Below are 25,886 nucleotides of genomic sequence, written 5' to 3'. Positions count from 1 at the left end.
GCTGTAAATTACTTTTTTGATAGTTATAAGAACAACAAAGGACGTCAGAATGCATTGTTATTTCTTTGGTATTTCGTTCTTTCTATTTATTTATGAAGAAACCCATACACTTGGACTACTGTTTTAAACAGTGAAGTCTCATTCTGACTTAAATTTCGTGTGTCGAATGTGATAATGAAAGGAGCTCGAGGCAAGACTGCATTTAATATTTAGAAGTGATGGAACTGTCTGCCTTACTTCAGACCATTCATATTTATTAAGACAGAACGTTTATTACGTACCGTATGCACATGTTATAAGACGAGTCAAACTACAAGAAACAAAGATCCAAATCTGCCGTAGCATAATGCGCCCTTAGATCAGGATATATGTTGTTTGTTCTACTGACTGCTCCTATCAGATTGCACAGACCTAGTTCTGCCGTCACATTATGCAACGCAGATCGTTGTTAGTGCAATTTGAAATTGTAATTAACTTATAAGCGGGTAGGAACGGTGCTTGTATCAGGGGGTCTTTTTTGCTCTTGCAGTCATTTATGCCTGACAATTTTCCCCCTCTCGAACCATGCCAGTACTATTCATGACAACTTCCTTCTCTATAGCTAGGCCAGTATGTATTCATTATGTTTACGATGATTTTCTCTTCCTTGTGCAGCAAGAACATATAATGGGAGGTATACCCATGTCTCATTTTTTATCCTTCTTCAATATTTTGTAGCAATTATTTTGATCGTATTGTCCTTTGGTATTCTACTTATTTCAATATTCCTCTCGCATATAATTTCTGATGAAGTAACCTTTCCTAAAACATTTCCAAGTAGATGGAAGCTTATCCGGACATATAGATTGTCAAGATTGAAATTCATTTAAAGAGTCACTGTTAAGTCACTGAGGACGTCAACATAAAAAGTAAATTGAGATCTGCAGAGTGTCTTGCTCTCTTGAATGTAACTTGAATACTTACCAATACTGATAATATATAAATTCATCATTCTCTTATAATTTATTCTAGATGTTTTTTTTTATTCTCCTTTAAACATCTATTATAGAAATTTGTCATTTCTGCTGTCATTACGTTTAGGGCTTAAGCCTATATCGTCCATTTGATATTTCCTCTTGGTTCAAAGTGCTTACTACTTTCATATTCTCGACAACTTTTCGATTTTCTGTCAGCAAGTAAATATGCTAGCATTAATTAATACACCTTTTCTTTGGCATTAATTGTAGTCTCGCAAAAATGCTTGCATTAAGACGGACATCTTTCATTCGCAGGTTTTGTCATTCGTCATGTTGATAATGTTAATTCTGCGTATTGTTACTTTACTGATGTCCTTGGTCTTTTGTCTACCTCTCGTGGAAGATGACACGAAGTTAAGGACGACTGGTGAGTAATTTTACTCAAATATTTCAGACCACATTTAATGTATATCTTGATCCCTCTGCCCATCTGTCTATCACTTTATATTATGCCTGAAATGTACGCATATATGTATTAACCAGTCTAACAGTGGTCAATGTAAGGAATAAATAATCAATTTAATCTTACAATATTTTGTCCTTTCCATTTTTTAACGACTCTGTGGTCACAAACGTAAGTAACAGAAACGTAGCAAAACCAACAAGATGTTTAACACTTAAAACAACATTTTAATTATCAAAGTTATAAATGAAAGATGTGAGAAGAACTTATTATTATTATGAAGTAAATCACAACTAGTCCCAATAAAGGTCTAGGAAAGTTCCAAATGAAATTTTAAAATGGAGTTGTTCAGAATTCTTTTGAATAATGTATGATACTTCCAGAATAATATTATAGTCAAAATAATGATCACCTTCTATTGCTGAACGGTACAAATAAATGTTTTTCCTCTCGAAAAATATCTACGTACAACATCAAACACGTCTATAGGCTTAACAACAGGAACACAATAGGCATCAGTGACTCCAAACTTCGAAATGACTCCGCCTGCTTAACTTCCTCTTCTCATCCATCTTATATTGCAACATTACTTGACAATAGACCCCATGTTACATCATACACTATTGATTTTGCGTCAAATGAGAATATGTACGTGACCTCGCACAACCAATAGGAAGCCACACAATTATTCTGGAAACATCGATATCCCATCAGGTACTGAGGAACTACGCCATAGGTGTAATTGTAAGTCTTATTATTAAGATTATTATTACTACTTGTCATCACATACGTATTCATCTGTTTATAAATCCGGTATAATACTATTCTCTTAACATATTCATATCACGTAGGCCAACCTTAGCATAAGATATTCTGTACACATGGCAGGCATGAATAAGAATTATAAAAAATAAACAAAATCATGTACCAGGAGTTTAAAAAAATATATGCATAACACTTTCAATACCAGTCGAGTTAATTTTCTTCTCTATACTAATGAAAATATATTGCATGGCTGATCATCTTCACCACCACGGCGTCGTTATTACTGCCATCACCATCATCATCATCACACCACAGCATTGTCTTCACTGCCGGTGATCGCCACCATCATCATAATCATCGCCGTCGTGATGATAATAATGACTATATGTATTTTATTTTGTTTTACTAATGCAATAGTAACATTAAGAGAAATGTCAATCGAGGAGCCAGGGGACAGAACCGTCAGAAGCTCTGGGATGCCTGCAAATAAAAGGTTTATATTTAGACTAAACGGAGAAACTGTTGTACTTGATCTTCACCTGAACAACCTTATCAGGGATGATGTGAGTGTACACGTGACTGAGAATGGTGTCACAAAGCTGATGGAAACGCCTAAACATGATAAAGAGGTGAGTTCATGTAACAGAAAATAAAAGGGGAATAGAAGGAAAATCAAAACAATATTTCTGTAAAACAATCGGCTGACATTTTATTTTGCCTGACAGATATGAAAGCATAATAACTGGAACATTTCTCATAACTAATCATGCAACGAAGATTGTGACATTACACGAGCCACGTGCTTATCATGGAAGTTTTATCCAACATAAATTTATTGGCACCGTGTGCCATTTGTACATATATATATTTTCAATGTTCCATGGAAAATGGAATGCTTTGAGTTAAAACGTATTCAGAAGTTTTATATACAGCTACGAAATACATAATACATGTAAACTGTACGGATCTTTTGTCGTGTGCTCTCGCCCATACACAACATGTCAAACAAAAACGATTCACTGATTAATTCAGATGTCAAAAAAACTCTGTAATATACAAGAGAATATACCATAAACATAACTAAACATCTGCAGAAAACAAATTAGCGTATCAGAGTTCGAACAGGTACTATATTATTGAAACCATCCAACTGAAAAGTACCAACCACTGCGAGTTCTACATGTAAGACCTCGACGCTGATATTAATGTCTTGAGCATCAGGCACTAAAAAAAATTAACATATGCAATGTCTTACATTGTAGAATACAGCCACTACATTCCATGTACTACATGGCACTTGGGCACTTTGCATACTGGTGAAACAAAACATACTACTAGAAGGTTACTAATAACCGAAATGCAATACTTGTTTTATTGCTAAATCGCCATTCAATACAGAAGGTAAATTTGTAAATATAAACCTTGTAAGGCTGTCAACGTCTGCCTTTGTCCTCCACAAATCAAGCTATTTAAATAAAATCAGTCATAAACCAACTTCAGGTTTCTCCAACTTTGATAACACATCATACAATACAAGAGAGGCATACAGACGCGCACGAGGCTGAGTTATTTGGTATTATGCTAGAAACTACACACAGCATGGTGAATTATATCCTATCTGTAATTTAATACATTTTCAGGACAGCTACATTTAACCTAGCTAAAACTATCTTATCAGCTTTAAATACTTCACGTGAAATTAGATACCTTTTAGCTAGATTTAATAACGCTGGCCTGAAAATTTCAATATACATCTCTGACTACAAAAAGCCATATTCTATCAAGCATAAAAGCAAGTGGCTCGAGACGCTCATTATGCGATACTTGCTTTTTCTCTTAGTTTTTGTGTTCCTTTTCTAAAGGCAGTATATAGTTAGATTCAACTTAGATAAGTATTCTAATTATCATAAAGAAGCGCAGAACCTGATTACCTTCATGCAGAGAGAGAAGGGAAAATAATACCTGATGAATACTGATTTTCGAATCTGCTAACAATTTAAATGAAAACAAAATTGGATGAGGAAAATAAACTGTGTCGCTGTTAGTACTAAGACAAGAAAATCTTAATTGCTGGGTTAACTTGTCTTGTCGCCCCACCGCTCGCCAGAACCTCGTAGTGACATAAATAATGTAACCCCATGACTGGGATTGCTTTCTCTCGGTGAACACCCCAGCATAGATTCTCTTAGTATATATTCATTGTGATTGATTGAAATTAATTCGTACTGCAAAAAGTTTGCCATTTTTTTGACTGCATCTAAAAGCAATGGTTTAGTTTATATATTTATCGCATGATGCTATTGAACATATATCTCTAAAAAAAACAGTATACACTTTGATGATAAATCAGTGAATTATTACACTCTTCTATTGCAAGTGTTCATTGTTTTTATCCAATATCTGCACTTTGCCAGTTTACTTTAATCTGCTTCTTCATTCTTTCTATCATTCATCTTTCGTTAGTGATCGTAATTATATAGACTTAATGAAATATTGCTCAATATTCCGATTTATACAAATATTCCACGCTGATATACTAATTAAATAACCAAGTATGACACATTGCAGTGGTTTTGACCATAATTAGAAAACGATAGTTTGTTTTGCTTTTTAGAGCAGGACTTTTATATCCGAAGGGGCGATGTTGACAAGATGGTATCAATTGGCGCATGGTTTGGGTCTTTAATTAACGTCTGAACAAGGTTACAGGTTATGAACGTTAGATGCAAATGTCTCGTCTCTCCTTACCAAACGTATTCTGCACGCAGGCAGGAAGGGGTGGTTTGTTGCAAGAATTCAGCAGTTAAAAAAGTTATAAGTGTATACATTTGTTTTAATAGGATCAAAACAATCCGGGTTCTAATTCATTTAATAAGACTTCAGAATTGCATGTTATATTTTAACTTGCTGACCTACGTATTTCAAGTGAGGTAAAAACGAGCGATGGAAAGCAACTGTCGTGCATTGAAAACTACTATCGGTATCGGTGATTAGTTACTAATGTCTGACTGTGACACGAGGTCCACAGAACATGTAATATCCTTCCTATAGCCTTTCTGACACAACTGGTTGCTTTCTTTCACTTTGTGTGTGTGTGTTTCATTATTAATGGAAGTGTATCAATGATATTTTGATTGCATACAGTGATAAAGGGAATATTGCAGTGGGTTCTTGTTTTTATTGCACTGAGTTGTAAGGGATTGTTTCCACTGGTCTTTATCTTGTTTTTAAGGGAAGTGTGTTAGTGTGACAATTTTTCTATTTTTATTTTCCGAACAGCAATTTAGAACGTGCATTGTGGTGCATGTGGGTTAGGAGATGGGAATTCATTATTGCAATTCAATAAATTTGTCAGTCAAAAGGTTTCGAAATGGTATTGTTTAGTCTTACCAAATAATGTGCAGATTATAAATAACTTTTGTACAATATCATTCGTTTTGGTGTTTTTTTAGAGCCTTTTCAATGTGACATTTTTAAACCAAAATTTGACCATTAGATTACTGCAAACATTAAGTGGTTCATTTCGACAAACTTAGTAATACAATTTAAATCCACCATATGTGAAAACAATGGTATTGTTCTCAAACCTTACGTTGTTGACACTGTTCACTTCATAATATTAAAAAAACCACATTGATTTAGTGACAGTTTGAAATGAAAAAGCTGATTTGCAAGAGACGAGTTTTCAACGCCTCTATGTATACGAATTGTTAATGCATTTATTGCGCGCTGCATTCAGCAAATAAAAATACTCGGTAATCACAAACTCTAAAGCTTGAGTTTGATTCTGAGATTTTGTTTCAACCATTCACAACTGACATTATGTTTGAAGATCGCTTATGATTGGCTGAGAGCTGTAAACTATATATCTGAAACTGAAGCTTAGACATGCTAGATTTGCCTTCACATATTGCACAGGTCAGGACGCTGTTTCATCTACTTAATATTCCAGGGAGATAGTGCCGGTCGCATCTGTTTAGGAATTAAATACGATAAAGCAATAAGGGTTTGATCAACAATATTAACGCCTAAAATTGTTTGTTACAGATGTATGGTTATTACCAGGATACAAAGACAAAAGCTGCGGTGATGGTAAAATGTGACAGACTAGGAAGGATGTGTCAGCTGGTAATATCTATCTAAGAGTAATGAGGAAAATAAAGACAAGTACAACAACAACAACAAACACACAAACAGATAAAAAGGAAAATCAAATGCCTCCGCCAGATGAACCATCGAAATATAATAACAAAAACATCTTATAGCAAATCTGAGAATCTTAAATCATTATGACAAAGACGCATCTCGATTATTTTGTCGAAAGAAGAATGCTTCATCTAAATATCTACTTAGAAAGAAGGCGACTGCATAAAATGCTTCCCCTCAAAATCTGTACGTTTCACTTCAAGTCCGAATAACATTTTAATAGCACTTTTCGTATTAACTGTAGTTTAATGCCATAACACAACATTATACGTTGTATTCATAATTGTTATTTTAACGTAATATCATATGATTCTTTTAGGATGGCACGTATATGTTAAATGGCAAAAAATATAAACTTGAGTCAACCGGCGAACTATCAGAAGCAGAACACTTTGTGACTGAAATACGTCTAGATAAGAGGGACGCCGACATGCACGGAGATTCACAGCAGATACCTGGTAGTTTTGATCAATATTACAACGTTTTGATTACATTGTGTATGTAATGTCTTCTCTAACAATGAAAACTGTGCCATTTGTTTTGAAATATTTCCACAGACATAATCATCCGTTCCCTTTACTTCCATCCTTAGTTTCGCAGTTTTTGCTTGAAATTCAGCTTATTAAAACTATGTGAAGAAAGCATTTAGGCAAGTGCTTTCAACCCAATTTACCTGAGATGTTTACTATATACATAGATTGCTATATGTTGTAAATGGCTTACATGCCTTTGGGTGTACATGGATTGCCAGTTATAGGTGGAAGATAGATATTTAATAAAATTAAGTAAATATGCATCCTACCTTCTATTATTAAGTACGTGTAGGGCGCCGTCACTGATGCATTATTAGTCCCTTAGTCAGCCAGCTCAGAACAAACGTGGTCGTTAATTCTCTGTTATGATTATATTTACACTTATGTATAGTTGATCTATAATTTGACAAAGTATGTACCAAGTCCATCCTATTTGCATCATATTTGTTATGGTAGTATTCATTCAGCATGTTCACGAAATAACGTTTGCTTTCATAACATTCTCCATTATTATAATTTTATACACATTTAATAAAGTCTCAGCCTAAACCATCACGTACCTTGCGATTAAGTAATGGCGAAACTAAACCATGAATATATTATTAAAACTATTACTACAGCTCTTAACGTTACTGCATGTAGTACAATGTCTTTCGTTTGCTCGCATGACAGCCAATTTCACACAAAACCGTCTGATTTAATAGATTCAACATGATTTACTGCACATTCGTTATTGCAGCTATAGTTGCATTTAACACTTCTATAGCTTCGCATGTTACTATATCATAATTAAAACTCACTTCGTTAATCTTAAAAACAAATTAAGAGCAAACTAAATTAGACAATAATCATACTAAATATTTGGTTCATGTACTACAAATCTTATGCACAAAATCAACATATTTGGATGCACCAGAAGTTGTCAACACAGCTTGATAAGTAGTGATCTAGAGATGTATTCCTTTCCATACCTGTATCAAGCGAATTCATTATAGGCAAGCCTGTTTATTTAAATGAATACAGCAACAGAGTACCGTCTGTACTGTATAAGGTACTTACTCGTAATCATTAGAAAACAGATATAGACAGGACTAAACTCTATAACAAGAGAATAAACAACGTCAGGAGGGAATGTAAGATCGTTTAGGTCGCCGCAATAAAATTAATGACAATTATATATATTTATTAATATTATTTTAGAGCTTCAACCATCGGGTTACAAATCTGGAAACCAGAATAAAATCTCCGGTACTGATGACAAACCTGGTAGAGTGAAAAAAACGGTATCGATAGATATAATTGAACTTTACATATTCACAGATGAATCAATCTACAAAAGGTATTACTATGCACAATCCCTCGCATATAGAACATTTTGAAATATAGCTAAATAATTTATTTTTATCAGAGAAAATGAAGGAAAATATAACGAACGAAAATGACACGTTTTGTTTTGCTTGTATCATTATTAGTATCTGCTGTTATTATTCTTATTATTATTCCTATTATTATTGTTACTCCTATTATTATTATTATTATTATTATTATTAATATTTAGAAAAAGAAGACAATTGTAAAGTTATAATTACAATATTACCAAGAAGTTAAATTGATATGGAAGGATTCACACTCTGTAAGTCATGATTCACTTGGTATATGGTAGTTTTTCATTGGTCTGTGGAAAACAATGACAGTTCTTATTGTATGCTGCATGTAACCATGTTGAGTATATATACTATATTCATAATTCGTAGGTTTCTTGCTTTGTATGGCAACATGACCAGAGCCTTGGCGATGATGCAACAGTACTACGCAATAATCAGTAATGAGGTAATTCATGCTAGTTGCTTTGTGGATAACGCTAAAATTGTTATAATTACTAATTGTCTATTGAAAACATAATCGCCGCGGAGATGTTAGGTGTTATTTTCTAATGTGTTGTCCAGAAATAGGTAATGATTTGAAAACTTATTAACTTATAAACGACGTAATTTTACGCACTCATGAAAAATCTTGTTATTGCCTGGTTTTCTCAGATTGCAAAACAAACTCAGTTTGGCAGCATGTCTGTATCACATAGCGGAACATGGTTTCTTAGATTCGACTTGCTTGCTTTTCATCGACTGATGTTTTCCTACGAAACATACCGTAACGTTTTTCTTGGAAGTCTGACTTATAGATATGTGGATGATGGGTCAAATCACTTTCTTAACAGAACTACCCAGATAGTTAGTGTTGTTTTTAGCTTAAATTATATTCGCCCACGGGCTGGTAATTCTATTGTTTCTACGATACAAAAATTTACATTTCCGATTTAAGATATTGGAGACAGTCTGATCCGCAAAGCACGAGACCCAAGTCGGAGTTTCTTTTATCTCCTGAATAGAAATGTCCTAGCTTCTAACTCGTGAAAATCTTGTTCGACTTCACGCTGCCATACAGGTCATGTTCCAAGGCTAATCGTGGTTTGAAATTTGTACTTCAAAATAAAAGCACAATTTTCAGTCAGTTCTCGTTACTTTTGCTGTTACCTCGAAATTGATTCGATGTAATAAAATATCCACTTTTGCGTCTCTTCGTATCTGCTATTGTATTACACTTTTGTTATCAAGTAATGCTTCCCTTCTTGTCTGCAACTGTACTACGCTTTCATTTTCTCGTATTGCCTCTCTTGCTGTATGCCACTTTATTACACTTATAATGTCACTTATTGCCGCTCTTCCTGTCTGCCACTGTTTAACAGTTTCATTATCAATCTTTCTATCTGCCATTATATTATGCTTTTATTGGCAGGTATGTTGACTGCTTTTTGTATGCCTTTATTTATGAAATACAAATTAATTTAGAAAATTTATCAGTGATGTTTGATCATATATTTTCGGATATACAGCTTACATCAGTTTCTAATGTCTTTTTCTTTGATGTGCTGACATTGCAAGATGGATCTTGAATATCAACAAGTGAAATATGCTAGCACCTTGGGAATTGATATTCGACTATACTTAAAGGGGCTTCATTTCGCCTTGGTAAGTTATAATTTCTGCCCATTTTTTTTCTTCTTCAAAATCCATATGTCTTTCTCTTCTGTTTGTGAACTTGGTTCTTTCTTTCATATTTGTAGGTATGCATTTTTCTAATCGGTATTTGTATTTAGTGATGTATCATGTATATTTATCTATATTACATCTTTAGAAATATACGTGCAAGAATTCCTATGGTAGATAATTTTCATGAAAATTAAGTTCACAAGAAAAATAATATTTGTTGGAATCTAAGGTTAATGCTATAATCCCACGAAATCATTCATTTGCCTCCAAATGAAGAAAATGTATTTCCACGAATATTTCTGATTATACAAACACGTCAATCGATAGAACTGTAATCTGTAGATTAAAAATATGTTTCAACGTCTTGTACATACCAGAAAGAGAGGGGGAAGTGGAAAATTTGCATATCTGGATCAGTAAATTTGGTTATTTTTAATTTCATTATAACGATGTTTTGTTTTGGTGCATAATTGCGTCTATCACTACATTAATTTACTAAATATTTATTGCAATTATTAAGGTCATGACGGTGATGATACATGTAAGGTGCTTTTGTTTATCAGGATGCTTCCAGTGCACCATGGTCATATGACGCCGAAGATTTCAGCGGAAACCTGAATTCATCCAAAGCTTTGAATAACTTTTCGACTTGGCAAATGAACTACAGAATTGCTAACAACCTCCATTATGACCATGCCATGGCAATGACTAAGTTAGTATCTAAACTGGATATTGTTGAATTTCATGTGCTTCATAGACAACTAGACAAAATTAATCATAACAATCAATCTGATTGGTGCCATTCAAGAGTCATTTACCTGACTCTGGCAGAAGGTTTTTTAATTCGCATTTGCAAATATTCTGTATCATTTATACCTTTTGAATTTTTTAAATATCACAATCTAGAAGCAGTGCACAAACTCTCGCAATTTATTATTATATTTTGATATACGTTTTCATTTACTGTGATTAAGTCTCAAATTAACTGAATAATTTATGTAGACGTCCTTTGTGTTATATTTGTCATATTTCAGCCAATATAATAGGCCTTCAGCTTTGACAAATTCAAAACTAAATTTCTTCTTTAGGTACATCCACAATAAAATAGCCTTGAAAAAATAAAATAGTAGAAAATACTGTTTCCTGTAGACATTTTTCCTTTATTTCTTTACAGAAAGAAATTTCAAGGAACTGGAGTGGGTGGGTATCAATATTGCCACGTTTTCATTACGTTAATATCGTTAAGAATCTATATTCTATAGTTTAAAATATATTGTATCTTTTAAACAATATGACGAATAAAGCACATGAAATATGTAGATATCAGGTATATGTTATTGGCTAAATAATTCGGACAAGCATATTTTCTTTTAAAAACTCAAGATATCTTTTCTATACGCCACCGCAACTCAGTATTTAACAATTGTATTTCGACCATGTTAAAATGTGATCATACTTAACTAATTACATACAGCCACAGGTCAACTCATTAGTGTAACGGACATATGGTGTTGGTGTAGGTTCGAATCCGTTCTGGATCTGGCCTGCCGCCTCTGGGTGTTTTCGAGGCAATACCTATATGTAAACACGGCGAGTCATTGCCATCTTCTTTTATAATAGCAATATATCATCATGATATAAATTCGTATATTGACGAGTTGTCAAACACCAATTAAGCGACCCATCAGTTACGTTACTCAGGTTTGGCCATTTGCAAGCCTCTGCAAGACATGACCGATTTCATGAGGTTGGACGATATCGGTACACTTAGCTTATGGAACCATGGGCTGTATGTATAATTTATGAAAATACGACAAAGGGAGAATTTTTAATGATTAATACATGATTGATACACCATCCCTTTGAACCAAACAAACCTTGAAATTCGCTTGTGTTATTTCCATAAGGCATGCCATTGTCCAAATATTATCGGATTCGAAAGGATGTTCTGTGGAAAGTAGTGCAGGTTAGATCGGAGTAAAAGGAAATTAATTTTCAACGGTAAAGTCACCCTCCCCACTTTCTCTTCACACAGTTCATGGGATCAGTTTGGTGAGGATGGGTGTGTCCAGGGATTGGTACTTGAATAAAAATATCGTTTTGAGAAAAATGTTTAGGAATCTGTTACTTCGTTCTTTGTCTGATATTTGTCTGTATAAGTGATATGCGAGGATAAATCATATAGCACACTTAGACATATTTCATACCGTATACTTTATGCGAACATTCTTGCATTACAGGTAGAACCTGGTTGTCGGCTGCGTGTTTTCCTGATTCCTATTATCATGCTTCCATTATAGAAGACAGAGGTTACCGTACTCCACTGGATGCTGTTGTTGAGCTGGGTCATTTGTAAGTATTTTGAACAGAACTTATTGCATAAATTGCAAAGTAATAGCGTCTTGCGAATATAATGGGATGTTTGATGTTATTGTTGTTTCTTATAAATGCTTTCAAGTACAAATCTATATTACAGAGTGTTTTATTTCTTTTTCGCGAATATGGAAGCAAGTGTCTTTCTTACCACACTCCTTTACCAGCAAAACAAACCCTAGGATATTACTTTTCACATTCAAGTTCATAACGAAACTGAAATCAGACATTACACATCAAGAAAACCAATTAATCTAGCCCTGAGGATGACTGCAGGTGGAAGATTGGAAGATTTTCCTATTTAATCTTTAAAAATGGATATTGTTTTCAAAGTTAATGGTGAAAGAAATGTAAATGAAAGATTAGTTAGCATTTTTGTAAAATACCAACTATATATCTCCAAGTAATGCTATTACACTGACACCCAAGGAATCAGATTCCTCTCTCCATCTTTCCATAGATTCGTAGCTTGGTAAGAAATTCAAAATTAAAAAATGTTTCACACATTACGCATTATAACTTGATCTTGTTAAATGTACCGAGAAAGGTTCATGCTGTTTAATGGACGTTTAACTTATGACAAAATTCCTAACAGAGGTTTGGTCAAGTCGATTTATGGTAAGCTTAAATACATATTTGTTGTCCCAGATGCCATATACTTCTTGCTGACGTTTGAGCAGTTTTATTCTTTTCAATGCAGTTGTGGTTATTAAGAGTATTTAAACAATTCCATTTTATTTTTGACTCTTCAACGCAAATCAAAAGTAACAGTCACATTAGTTTTGGCCCGGTTTCTTTAAGACTTTAAAGCACTACGTAGAACCAGGTTGATAAAATATAAAGGTAATGGGATTGTCTTAAAGATCCGCTCAGTAAACATGGATTGTTGCAGCAGATGTCATCCCTACAGAATCATTAAAATACTATCACTTTAAAGATAGGGATCATACACAGTTGGTTCAATGTAAACCTTTGCCACGACTCGAAAGAAGACTTTGAGCCTGAGGGTGGAAACAGAAGGTACAATTTCTCTCCCTAGGCCTACGGCAAACATTTAAATACATCAAGGTATATGCTCATTATTTTGGTATTTCCAGACAGCAAGTACATACATCAGTTACCACAAAGTACGATAATGATAATTTTCACGTACATTTTCAATAATAAGCAGAAATCACGCATTTATATTTTGCACAAGTCAAATCAAAACAAATGCACCCCATCACATACACGCACAGAAACAAGCACACACTTGCTCGACTGTGGAACATTCGTTTCTTCTACTAAGGATAATATATTGTAAAACGTACCCTACATGATAAAAATCACTAAATCTTTCATGAGGACATTCAACTAACAATATTTTAATTATAGGAACATTTGTTAAAAAAGTTTTAAATATTAGTTTGAAGCCTAGATTTTAAAAGCATTAATCTGTTTGGGAGATCAATGTGTTATAAATTATTTACCACAACATTTACAATAAGGCCTTTTTAATCCACCAATGAGCTTATACTCAAGTAGCACATGCATTTCTAATAATAGATACTGCTCAAGTCATATTATAGCACGAATAAAAACTCCTGGAACATGTTAGGTTGAGCAGCAATGTATATTGCAATATAGGAGATAGGACATAACATAGGAACTGTTGGCCACAAGAGCCTGAAAAGATATCTCGTGTTAGAGCCCGATGATACATGCGCCGAACATATATGTCACTAACCTGTAAATACAGAAATTTAATAAATATACTGTCATACTTAGAACTTGAAACCAAGCTTTGTATTAAAGAAGGTATGAGAAAACATGACCTGTAATGAATGTAACAAACTCAAGCATAATGTCAAATTATTTTTGTAGTATAACAGCGTGTCAATGTACTCAATATAGCATGAGTGCTGATTAATATTTTAAAAATAAATTCGAATATCTTCTTTCTAAAGTATTAACCTTTCGTTATAAGAAACGTATCACAGGAATATAGTGAAGAACTAAACAATTTAGATGTGTACAAGTTGTTTACGAATATCTACCGTACTATATAGTCAGTAGTAAATCATCTACCTCAGTGCTAGACAAGCGTATCAGTGCAATAGTTATTATGTAATGATTCATACAAGCCCAAACCTGAAGTTAGAAGCGGTTCACTGAATTTTGAATTAAGCAAGATAACCGATGAAGGGTGGCGAAGGCCAGGTGGAACTTGCTAATTATTAATGCAAGGTGCAAGGTGATACTGCGCTGAAACATTGCGAACAATATATGTTTTCGAATCAATCTGTAGAATGGTTTAATATCCTGGATAGGTTGCTTTTAGGGGTTTTCATAAAGATGATAGAGACACAGAAAGAGTGTGTGATAAATACCTGAGCAAAATCAAAGAGCAAAATGGAACTCTGCCATTTATTGACTGTTTGCACTTGGTATGCTTGGCACCTTTTCGTTTCCACAAACAATATATTATCTCATGACTTTAAATGTATTCAGACAGCTACATGTTTCCTTGACATACATCGGATATACAGATTGCTGTGGAATACATGCACGATATATTGTTTTGATTGCATATTTGTCCCCTAAACGAATTGATTTAAATGATTTAATTAGGGTTTCCAAAATGATAAATGCTGTGAACGATAGGTGTATTGTCTCATTTGCCATTTTCATTTGTTCTCATATTTGAGATTGCAGGGAAAATATTTATTTATTTCAGCCTCTCAGCAGATCATGGGCCCGCAAGTAGTTCTTGTTCGTATGGATACAGCATGGTCGTGTCCCCTTACGCAGCGAATGAAACAGCACTAAGAATCCAGCACACATTTTCCTCTTGCAACATACAGTCTATGACAAATTTTTTGCATAGCTTGGGGTAAATTATCTTCTTTGATGTAAAAGTGTTGCAAATCTGCTAAGGACGTAACGAATAAACATGCTATTGCACGTTTCAGAAGCCTTTGAGGACAATATTGTGCTTTATTACCAAGAGTAAGACAAGATGATCCAAATGATTATGTATCATTTCAATCAAAGGAAGGTTATCGTTTTAAAATTTATTCTGATTCAGAATCGTTGATGTCCCAAAGATCAACATTCTGCTTTCGGCGTGTCTCAAAAGGCTCTTTACGTATGCACTCATGACGTCTAATGCATGAGGTGGAGAAAAACTCGTCGGCGAATCACGCGACATCAGATCTCGACAAACTATGTTCGCTGGGTTATGTTTGTTACATGCGGATAAATAAAAAATGCTGATTTCTGAGCTGTATTGAATTAAAAGTAACAGAACATATCTTGGTAATCGCAGTAAAAATAATAAAAGGCCGGTTACTGAATAGTGTCCAAAATAATGTACTTACGCTAAAGCTAATCTGATTTCGATATACTATTTATATGTTTCAAATTTTGTGTATTTCTGATATACAACCTGAACTTAATAATGTGCGTTGTTTTGACGCATATATTGCAATAATAAAAGAATTAAATTAATTTAATGCATATTGTAACAAGAGTTTGACCTTACAAATATCTTATATGTATAGGACAGATAGGTGCACATGTCAGCATTCTTTCACCGATGCTGAGTACACAGCCTACGGAACACAGCATATTGGTGGCGAAGTACTCAGTTTGGATCTGCAATGTCAATTGTCCTTTGGATCGGCATCATATGCATGCTACGCGGTATGTCCGTTTTTATTTCATTAATTTCTTCTACACTTTCATCTTATGTTATGTTTTACTATAACATTTTACCTCTATTGTCTTATTTATTTATCTTGCTCTTATTGTTTCCTTTAAACCTTTTGCTATCGCAAGTTTTTATTTTTTTTGTTTCGCACTGTTTTTCTCCTAGTAGAATGTTCTTTGTACTTTTCTTTTGTTCCTGATTTTGTTGTTTTGGTCTGTTTGGAATTGGTTTTCATATAATGATAATGATGAGGTTGACGGTGATGGTGGGGAAAATATGATACCAGATGGCGCTTGTCCGTACATGCACACATACGTAGGGTCTAATAGGTATACGTACGACATTCATCAGCAACATCAAACATTGTGGTATTTTAAAACAAGCTTCGATCAGAACTCTACTGTCCAAATGGATTTCTTTCAGGCTACGTCTTCTTGATTTTATTGTGATTTTTAAGCATTTTTGAAAACGATTACATGTATCGAACTTGTGCCGCTTTTTTCATCACCAATATAGTTACGTACTTGCTCATATGTTCATATCCCTTCAAAAAGCGACTCAGAGGTTACCCAAACGACATATTCAATACAGACTGCTCCAGGTCAGACAGTTTATATTGTTCTCAACACCATCTGAGAAGCCGTTGAATTATTATTATTATTCAATACCCAGCGTAAATGCAGTCTTTATCATAATTTAGTCTAATATATAATTTGAACATGAATACCTGCAAAAGCTACATTAAATGAATGGCCAATTACACTGCTAAAGCCCACTTTATTTTAGGTATAATGTGCTGCTAGCATTCAAACCAGGAGGAACAAGAGAAGACAAAAATAAATGTATATTGTGTATTTCTAGAATAGGTCCTCATGGCTTTATTTCATGGTGACTGACTCCATTTTTCACAAGGTATAAGTGTTTGGTACATTGTAAGATGCATTGTCCATATTACGGTTTGTCTCCTTATTCCCACTGCGTAAAGCATTAAAATGTATTAATAGAAAGAAACCCCAAAACCTGAGTACCCTTTCCTACTGAAAGTAATTTCGTTCCTGTACTTTTATATGAATGAATGCAGATGACATAGGAAAACAATGTAATAGTCACTACACAATCGGTTAACAACAATTTAATTTATTCACCTTAGGGTACTATTTACATTATTAAGTAATTGATGATGATTTTAATATCTGTATTTATGAAATAATATTTAATCGGTAGACCGTTTGTAACAATAAAGCACATGTTATTTCAGAAAGTACTGAAATATTTCAATTTTCTTCAGTAAACACTATATTCTTGTATGCGAGTAAGATCTTGAGATGTCACAGACGAATGCAAGATATTTATAGATAGATAAATGAATGTACGAAACAGGTGAAGTTTCGTTCCGGTAAATTGACTTATTTCAATTCATAGGGAGGTGACATGTGTTACATGGGGATTCTATGTCAGACATCAAAGGGTTGCAATGGGACCCTGTTCCAAGTGTTGGACCATTCCCCATGCCCGGGGCTGCTGCACGGGGTAAGCATAACTGTGTTTTGTTTATATTCTTAGATAATAAAATATATTTCCATGTAAAAAGTAGTTTAAAAAATATTTTGGAACATTGATATAACCTTTAGTATGGGGTCTTAGCACTGAAATAAGTTAAAAATGAATGCCAATAACGTGGCATGGATACCTGCTCGAAATGTCCCTATACTGCCATAATAAGATTTCCAAGATATATATTTACTCCGACTAAACTCAGACTCTCTCACAAAACCGGAACTAAACAGGTCTTAACTGGAAGGGGAAATATTAACTTGTCTTTTTGTTTGAATATATCAGAATTATCAACTCTGCGGTCACATTGCGTTTATAATATCTGACGGTTTCATAATTATACAAGGCGAATTTTTCATTTAAAAGATATAGAACATATCAATGGATTTGTATGTCTAACTGTATTACTTGATGTTTATCTGTATGTACACTGCTACCATAGACGTATAAATTAGAATAGTCAACATAGAATAGTCAAATGAAAGTCTGAGAAATACAATATCGAATGTGATGTCTGTTTGGATTTTTAAGCTCTATTTTCCGCTTGATTGCTCATTATTCGCATTGATATAGGATTGTAAGTTTTAAAAGAAATTGCGTTGTCTTCAGCTATATTTAGTTTAACATTTATTAAAGCAAGAAATAATCATTATATAGAAAATTATTAAAACAATTTCCGTGTCACCTTTTATAAATGAGCATCTGAAAAGTCCTAAAATTTGCGCAGATTGGAGATTTTAGACTTCTTATATCAAATACACAACGATAATTCTAGGTTGGTGTGTGAATTTGGTTTCACTATGTCACAATTCTTGAGATCACATGGTTGTTCACAACAAAACGCATGCATATCAATAAGGTTAGTCGTAAATAACAAAAGGTTTCCAAAGGTCTTAATCATGTTTGGTTAACTGTATCAGGCTCCTTCAGAGGTTGAGAGAACCCACTGCCACTTCGACTGCGTGAGGCCCGTGGGTCCTGGTTATCTTGAAATTGGGAATGCCAACACAAGCCGATACGATTTAAAATATAAAGATTTCAAAGAAAACTAAGTAGAAAACGAAGTATGTTTATTTTTTTCAGAATTATTTATTAAAACAACGCTTTTTGATGCCCTTAGGAGATGTGATCAGGGCCAAATGGCCCACTAGTCCATCCCATCTGATTGGGCCATAACTCTACTATTTTGTTTTCAAAGGAATGGTATTGTGATTATTATAATTATATATGTCATTATCAGTGCAACATGTCCCAGAGTTCACAGCGCTGTGATACACCTGGGTTAAAGGTGCTCAAATTACACTCACACGATGATGATAGATGTGACAAGAAAGGACTACCTTAAATGCCAAATTTATTTACTAGTAAAATACCGCCAATGTTATAAATACAATATCAAAACATAGAAATGGTGATAATTAGCGGTATGACCGCTTTAGACAAGTACATTTCAAAACCGCCTTTGAATGTCATAAGTGACATTGAATAAGGAGTATGAAAACCCAACGACAAGTGTTTTCGAAAATTGTTCAGTCATTGCAGTTTAAACAAAATGATTGTCGGTGTCTGTCTCTTTTGTTGACTTTGAAAACCTTTAAACAACTCGATAGATAGCTACAATTTATGCTTTCCGAACACACACGAGAATGATTAAATCACATACTGACAGCAACACGGACGAACGTATGAGAATCAAAATGAAATATAAGGGACAGGATCAATACTGATATATTATCAAGTTGGCCTAGTAAAGGCTGCCATTTATCCCAAAGAAAAACAGAAGAAAAAAATCTGTAAAATTATATCTTGTTCAGTTGCATCCGTGTTTAGTTTAGTGTCAGTTTCATAATTTGTGACATTTAAGTTGCTGTGTAAAGAGTATTTATCTCAAATTGTTAAATGCCACTATTTATGAAGGCTTGAATTAGCCAACAACAATATGGCACATAATATCAGCCCTGGTCACATGCAGCAAAAATAGACGATACGGAAATATCTCATGTGGATCTCATGTTTAATGCCATCTTGAGTTGGAAGTAAACAGAAGGTTACCCGCATTCTTTAACCTCAGTTGACAACACCTATTTTGTTTAAAATGACTTGAGTCATCAGTACTTCATACGTAGCGTGGCATTGTAAACTGGTCAGTATTGGAAATCAAAATATTACTCCATTTACCTTCTCAATTCTTATTGTCGCTAAAAACGGAAATAAGATTTGCCGACCAATAGGTAGAATGCATGTTGAGCTTGATCTATTTACAACACGAACCCCCAGAAACAAAATATTTTACAGGTATGCATTCGATTGAAAACTAACATTCAAACAGATAGAAAAAGAGAGTGAAAGAGATAGAAAAGCAGATAATTATATATTGTATATTGATAATTTAACAGGGGTGTTTCCGAGGCTTATGCATACAAAGACTGATTCCCCAATCAACTACACAAGGGCCTACAACATCAGCATTGGCTCCTGCAAGTAATACTTCAATGCGAGAACAACCATACTGGCTTTTACAACAATCACAACAGCGCCCACAACAACCACAGCAGCTCCTACAACATCTACGGTGGCTTCTTCAAGAAGAACAGTTCCTACAACAATCAAGCCAGCTCATGCAACAATCACAATAGCTAGATAAAAAAGTATCGCAGATCAGTAAAGCCTTATATGCATCATTGGAATGGAGCTTTAGTGATGTAAATATGTTTTAAGTTCTAGGCACAATTATATTCCCCTAGAGAGAAGAGTCTTACGTTTTGTGGACATTTCGTCCCAAGCATTATTACAGACGGAAAGCTTCACTGGTATATGCGAACACATTTGCAAGTCAATCGTATAATTGAATTATAAACAATTTACTAAGTAGAAAATTACATCTCTAGATGTGAACCGTGCCAGAGCGCATGCTTTTCTTTAACCGTGGAGAATGTCTAAGTATGGAAATATTTTATGCAGAGCAGAATAAAGTTTTGGAAACGTAAAAGCCAAGCGCAATGATGTATGACGCCGCCGTATAACCCTAATCATAACATGTATACAAGATTCGTGCATATTCCATAGCACGCATTTTACGTTACGTCACCGACAGTAACACGTCTGCAATCCTTGTTGTATAACATACCGTAAGTAATGTAATACTATCATCGCACATGAAAGCAGTGGCAAGTTATTAAGTTTACACATTTTTCTAAAAACTGACCTTCCTACACTCCAACACTCACCCATTTTGCCGAAGAAGACATATGGCAGGCTTTAGAAGCCGGTCTTCGGAAATTATTACATTTCACCTCGACAACATCTTACAGCAGCTGTTATTAAAGGTCAGTGTGATATGTCAACCAAGGGATGTCACTAAAAATTGACACGATCTTGCTTTTGAAAGATCGAAATGCGGAGAAAGTAACAACAACGTTGCTATAACAACACGTGCCATACGCAAGCATGATTAAAAAAAGTGGAATATTTCTAGTTTAACCGCAATAACCATTGTTTATATATTAAAATAATTATCATAACAATATATCACTGGCATGACCCGCTATGACATTCTACCTCGTATCACTGTATAAAGAATCGACGGATCTTGGCTAGCGAAGATAGGGCTATGTAGTCTATCGCAGTTAAGAGGCTAATGACAGAACACTTCGATGCACATACAAGTGAATGTTTTGGTGATTAAATATGCTGATCTGAGGTTAGAAAGGAAGTAAATTGGAATTATAAGGATTAAATGATCGTGGTTGGGTGTTTATGGATGTGTAAATTTTACCTAATTACTCACAAAGTTTACATAAAGTTCTTCGGACCTTATTTACTTTGAGAGCAAGTTGATATATTGAACTGGAAGTCGCCCATGGAGTATAATACACATATAATTATAGTTTCAAGACCCGTATAACTAAGGTATCAAGAGTAGGCTTTTGCTTCTGTACTCGCTAGATCTGTAAATAATTATCCTTGCCAATTATTATCAAAATATGAAACATATATTTTATCTCTTTTTTTGTCGCTTTAATACAGTAAATGAAAAATACTTTGAAATATGTGGAGTGAGAGAATTACAAGCAGATGAAAACTTTGATCCTTAGCAAGTAACCTAGAGGAAAAAACAGTCCTTATAATGGCTTGTGCACACCTTCCATGATATTCGTATATAGTGATTTATGATACCCATGATAAAATGAATTAATCCTTAGGAATAAGCAGACCAAACGGTAAATTCCTTAGCATGCACATACTATAATCTATTGGATGATTGATTTCGCTTTTTTTTACCAAAAAAAGGTATAAGGTTCTAAAACAGGTGGTTTCTATTATTTAAAATATCCGAAAGTCTCTCTCTCTCTCTCTCACTGAGTCGGTTTTGTTTGCGCAGTCAGTATGTCACTTTTGCCCCAATATATAATATCACCTTCTCTGTTCCTGTTCCGATTTATGATAACAAAACTTAGAGAATAAACGATTAGCACATACACTGGGATATGTACGACATACATAATGTTATAGTCAGTAATAGTCCCACCCATCGCCACTTCTGTTAGTTAGTAGCATGTGACTTTTACCAGAAAGGAAGTTCTGTATGCCTATTTGTTCCTATAGATCATTTTCATTTTCTCTTAAATTATTCTTCATTCATTTTGATGCACTAGTCTGTGATGGAATGGCTAACTATAGTTAAATGGAATTCTAGTCTTGCAGTGCTCGTCATGCTCTAAACCAAAAGTCACATTTAAATCCTAAGCATCTACTTTATGTAGTTGATAAATATGAATGAATACAAATACCAAACAAATTAAAATTACAATAACAGAATTCAAATGGATTGCGTATAACTACAATACGTATAGAACTACATTTTGTAGCAGGCACAGTGGGAGGGGATGTGAATAATTCACTCCCGCAGTCAGTAAAGTTTCCAAGAGTTATTCATCAACTCCGTTCGGATTAGAGTATATAAAAATTATCGGTTATATAAATAAAATCAATGCATAGCATGTGCGCTTAATCTTTGAAATGCAGCATATATACATTTGGCGAAGGATACACGACAAGCCTCGTTTCCTTTTAATACAAAAGGTGGCATATAAAAAATATAGCATACGTTATATACCAATGATATGTTAACCGCAGGAGAGATCATTTTCATTGTAATTTGCAAGCATTTCGCACCCAAAGACAGATAAGAACAGGCATATCGGTAGTTTTCACCATATGTTATAAATAGATTTTTTGTGTTATGGTTATTTGTCACCCACTTAGAATGAAATTTAAACACAGGACTGAAGCCATCATAAATATCAAACCTTTTCTAGAAGTAGATGGAGTTTAGGTAACAAGAATAACAATCTAGCAGGCAGTCGGACAAACAATCTTTCCACAAAAGGGCAAGTAGACCGATAGCAACGCAAGAAATGCAATACGGGTCTTTTAAAGCCCCTTTCTTTATCATATATGTCATTTATTTTGCCAAAAGAAACTTGTTACAACTCCTAAGGTCTTAATTAATCAACATAAAAGAGAGGAAACCAACAAGGTTTGTATAATTCAAAAATTAATTTTATTTACGTAGAATATGAAGTCTACAGTTTCGAAGAACTTACAGGATTGTGAATTAAATCCCAAATAATCCTAAAAGTTATACTACAAGTCCAAATGTATCAAGTTCTAGTTGAATTCCAGTGGTGCCCAAAACATTCTCATATTGAATATATTAGTGGGCCTGTAGTCTCGAATTTGTTAATGTGGCAATGGTTTGGGTAGGTGGCGTTTTGGATGTGTTAAAATTCGTTTGATGTATACCAATAGTATAATACAAGACGATATTGTCTGAATTAACTATCTTTATATATTGATATTTTAGTCAAAGAATATAAGTGACCACGTTGTAATTCCAGAGAATGATATTTAAGTAAATAAATCTATTCAGTTTTAAAATTGAACACTACAACCTGACTTATTCAGCTTCAGAGATTAAGGCAAGGAAGAATACGTTTTTAAGTAAACAATATTATATAAAAAGCTAAGATGCAACAAAGGAGCCAGAATGTAGGCATGTCACCTCACTAAAACATTCAAAGTTATCGAGACGTTTAGTAATTTACAAAAACGTGGCTGGTACTAAAGTAAAGTACATGTACACTACGTTGTAGAAATCTCATTTATAAATCAAAGTCAATTACTAAAGTCCAATCAAAAACTATTTCAGTCAAATACGCCACGTATTATTTTGAATGGATTTTACGTTAACATCACCAGCAGGAAAGCGCGCAGTTGTCTCTTAAAGTTATCACGTACGATTTAAATGTTGATTGGCTCAGTAATTCTATACGGTCAGATCATGACTCTTGAGTTGTTTTAAGAAAAAGTTTTTAAATGTTTGAAAATCGTTTAGTAATTCAAATATTGTTTATTTGATGCGTACGTGCTGGCTATATAAAGAAATGTAAAACGCACCATCTCAATCTTCAGTCTGTGCCATGTCTGTAAGAGTCGTGTTACGTGGTTAGGCTCGAATAAACAGTAACACAGGAAAGAGTGAAAACAACAAGCTTTACAAAATGTAACAAATTATTTATTTCACTGGAAAATTACTGTACAAACGAAAAAAAGAAAGAACCTACGGTTTTAACAATCAAATCCAAATATAATCCAAGAATAATCCACGAATACAATTTTTGAAGTCCTAATAATGAAATATTCTAATGATTTCAAGTTCGAGTCCCAACGAAGAATCCAAGATAGAAGGCGATTATGTATGCTGTAACCTGTACTGTATTGAAGTCTACATTATCTTGTATAAACACAAAAATTATTCCTCCGGTTTTTGAAATCCGATTTTTTAAAAAAAGAAAATGTTATTGTTCAAGAATTTTGTATGAGCACATATATTTTCTAGGAAAAAAGAATTAATCTTTAAGAACCCGAACAATTTAAATAAAACTAAAAATCTAAAACACTAAAAATCTCAATACTTGTTACAACAGAAGAAAACAACTTGACATCAAGTGTTTGAAAGCCACACAACTCTGAGCTCTGTCCCTCTAAACATCACTATTAGTACTAAGTATTTCGCAATTTTGGAAAGGCATAATTGCGATATTGAGGATCAGGTGATCATGTTTACATATAAATATGACATAGCGCCTGTACGTAACAATCGTTGATAATAAATTATGATTTTTTAAATATTCGTTCACTGGATTAGCAGCGTCGTTAATCTTTAATTTGAACAGTCAGTACCTATTGGATTATGTGAATCTATTTATGGATTTGAATATTTAAATAATTATATTGTATTATGTGATACGTTTAAGAATTTAAGTGGCATCCTACCTTTAGGAATGCCTTGAAGTAAAACCATTTGGATTTTAAACAATGACTCTTCAGTGGTGCTAGCACTTAAGCGCGTATACAAATTCGAACCTTCATTGGGGATATCTTTAGACAGTTTCTGGATTAGTGTGAATTTGTTAGTACAATTTAGGATAATATACTAGGAACTCATGTACCATTGTTAATTCTTTCACTTTATTTGATTTTTATGATTTATTTAAATAAATTGCTAGTTTGGAATATTCTATACATTTGGACTTTTTATATAACTTTTAGGACTATTAGGGATTTAATTCACACTGCTTTTAGTTTTTGTTTTAAATACGGCAGTCAGTGTAACTGATAGAGGAAGAACCAAGGAAATGTCCAGAAATAACCAGCGACTGGGAAGATACTGGCAACCTTTGTCGCATGCCCGCATTGGCTATGCCCGAGACGCGAACCCATGGAGACAGACGTGAGATGACAGTGATCAATAACGGTGACTCGTTTGACCACCAAGCCGCTCGGGGCACCGATTCATGTATGAGCACTTTGTAAATATGCATGTGTTGTTACTGTACGACATACATTAAGTGCCTCACAATTAATACATGCGCAGCTATAACTTCTACTCCGCACAATAATACTATTATTATTTTGGATTTAGTTAAAGAGATGACACAATAAGTTAGGAGAAAATGATAGATAAAATAAGAAAGATAAAGAAATAATGTTTGTAATATAAACGTTTCGATCTTTTGAATTATAAGAATTAAACCATGTTTCTATTTCAATACGTCCTCGGCTGTGACCATTTGGAATGATGTAGCTAGTTCTAATTATGGTTAAATAATTTCATTCTGCACAAAATGAGACACTTTTGTTTCTGATTTCGCTAATTACCTGTGTAGACGGTTTTGGTAATGAAAACACACTGATTAATTGTAGAGAAAACAAACATTTTTGTAATTTTCCCAA

At 33.9% G+C, this 25,886-nt stretch overlaps 1 protein-coding gene across 1 annotated transcript; it reads left to right on the top strand.

Moving 5' to 3' along the window:
• The first annotated feature begins 1,807 nt into the window (after positions 1-1,807).
• On the top strand, positions 1,808-20,550 carry LOC149795822 (snake venom metalloproteinase H4-like). The gene is made up of 13 exons (XM_089964142.1): positions 1,808-2,813; positions 6,232-6,312; positions 6,710-6,848; positions 8,124-8,262; positions 8,678-8,753; positions 9,863-9,949; positions 10,534-10,682; positions 11,145-11,170; positions 12,211-12,322; positions 15,060-15,215; positions 15,886-16,027; positions 17,457-17,564; positions 19,985-20,550. Exons 1-13 carry the CDS (start codon positions 2,553-2,555, stop codon positions 20,222-20,224), a joined length of 1,716 nt encoding a protein of 571 aa, XP_089820268.1. The 5' UTR covers positions 1,808-2,552; the 3' UTR covers positions 20,225-20,550.
• The last annotated feature ends 5,336 nt before the right edge of the window (positions 20,551-25,886 follow it).

The sequence above is a fragment of the Sinohyriopsis cumingii genome, chromosome 7 (assembly GCF_028554795.1).
Source record: "Sinohyriopsis cumingii isolate HCF-2022 chromosome 7, ASM2855479v2, whole genome shotgun sequence".
Taxonomy (NCBI): domain Eukaryota; kingdom Metazoa; phylum Mollusca; class Bivalvia; order Unionida; family Unionidae; genus Sinohyriopsis; species Sinohyriopsis cumingii.
The sequence above is the reverse complement of the archived record's forward strand: the minus strand, read 5'-3'. Positions and strand labels throughout refer to the sequence as shown.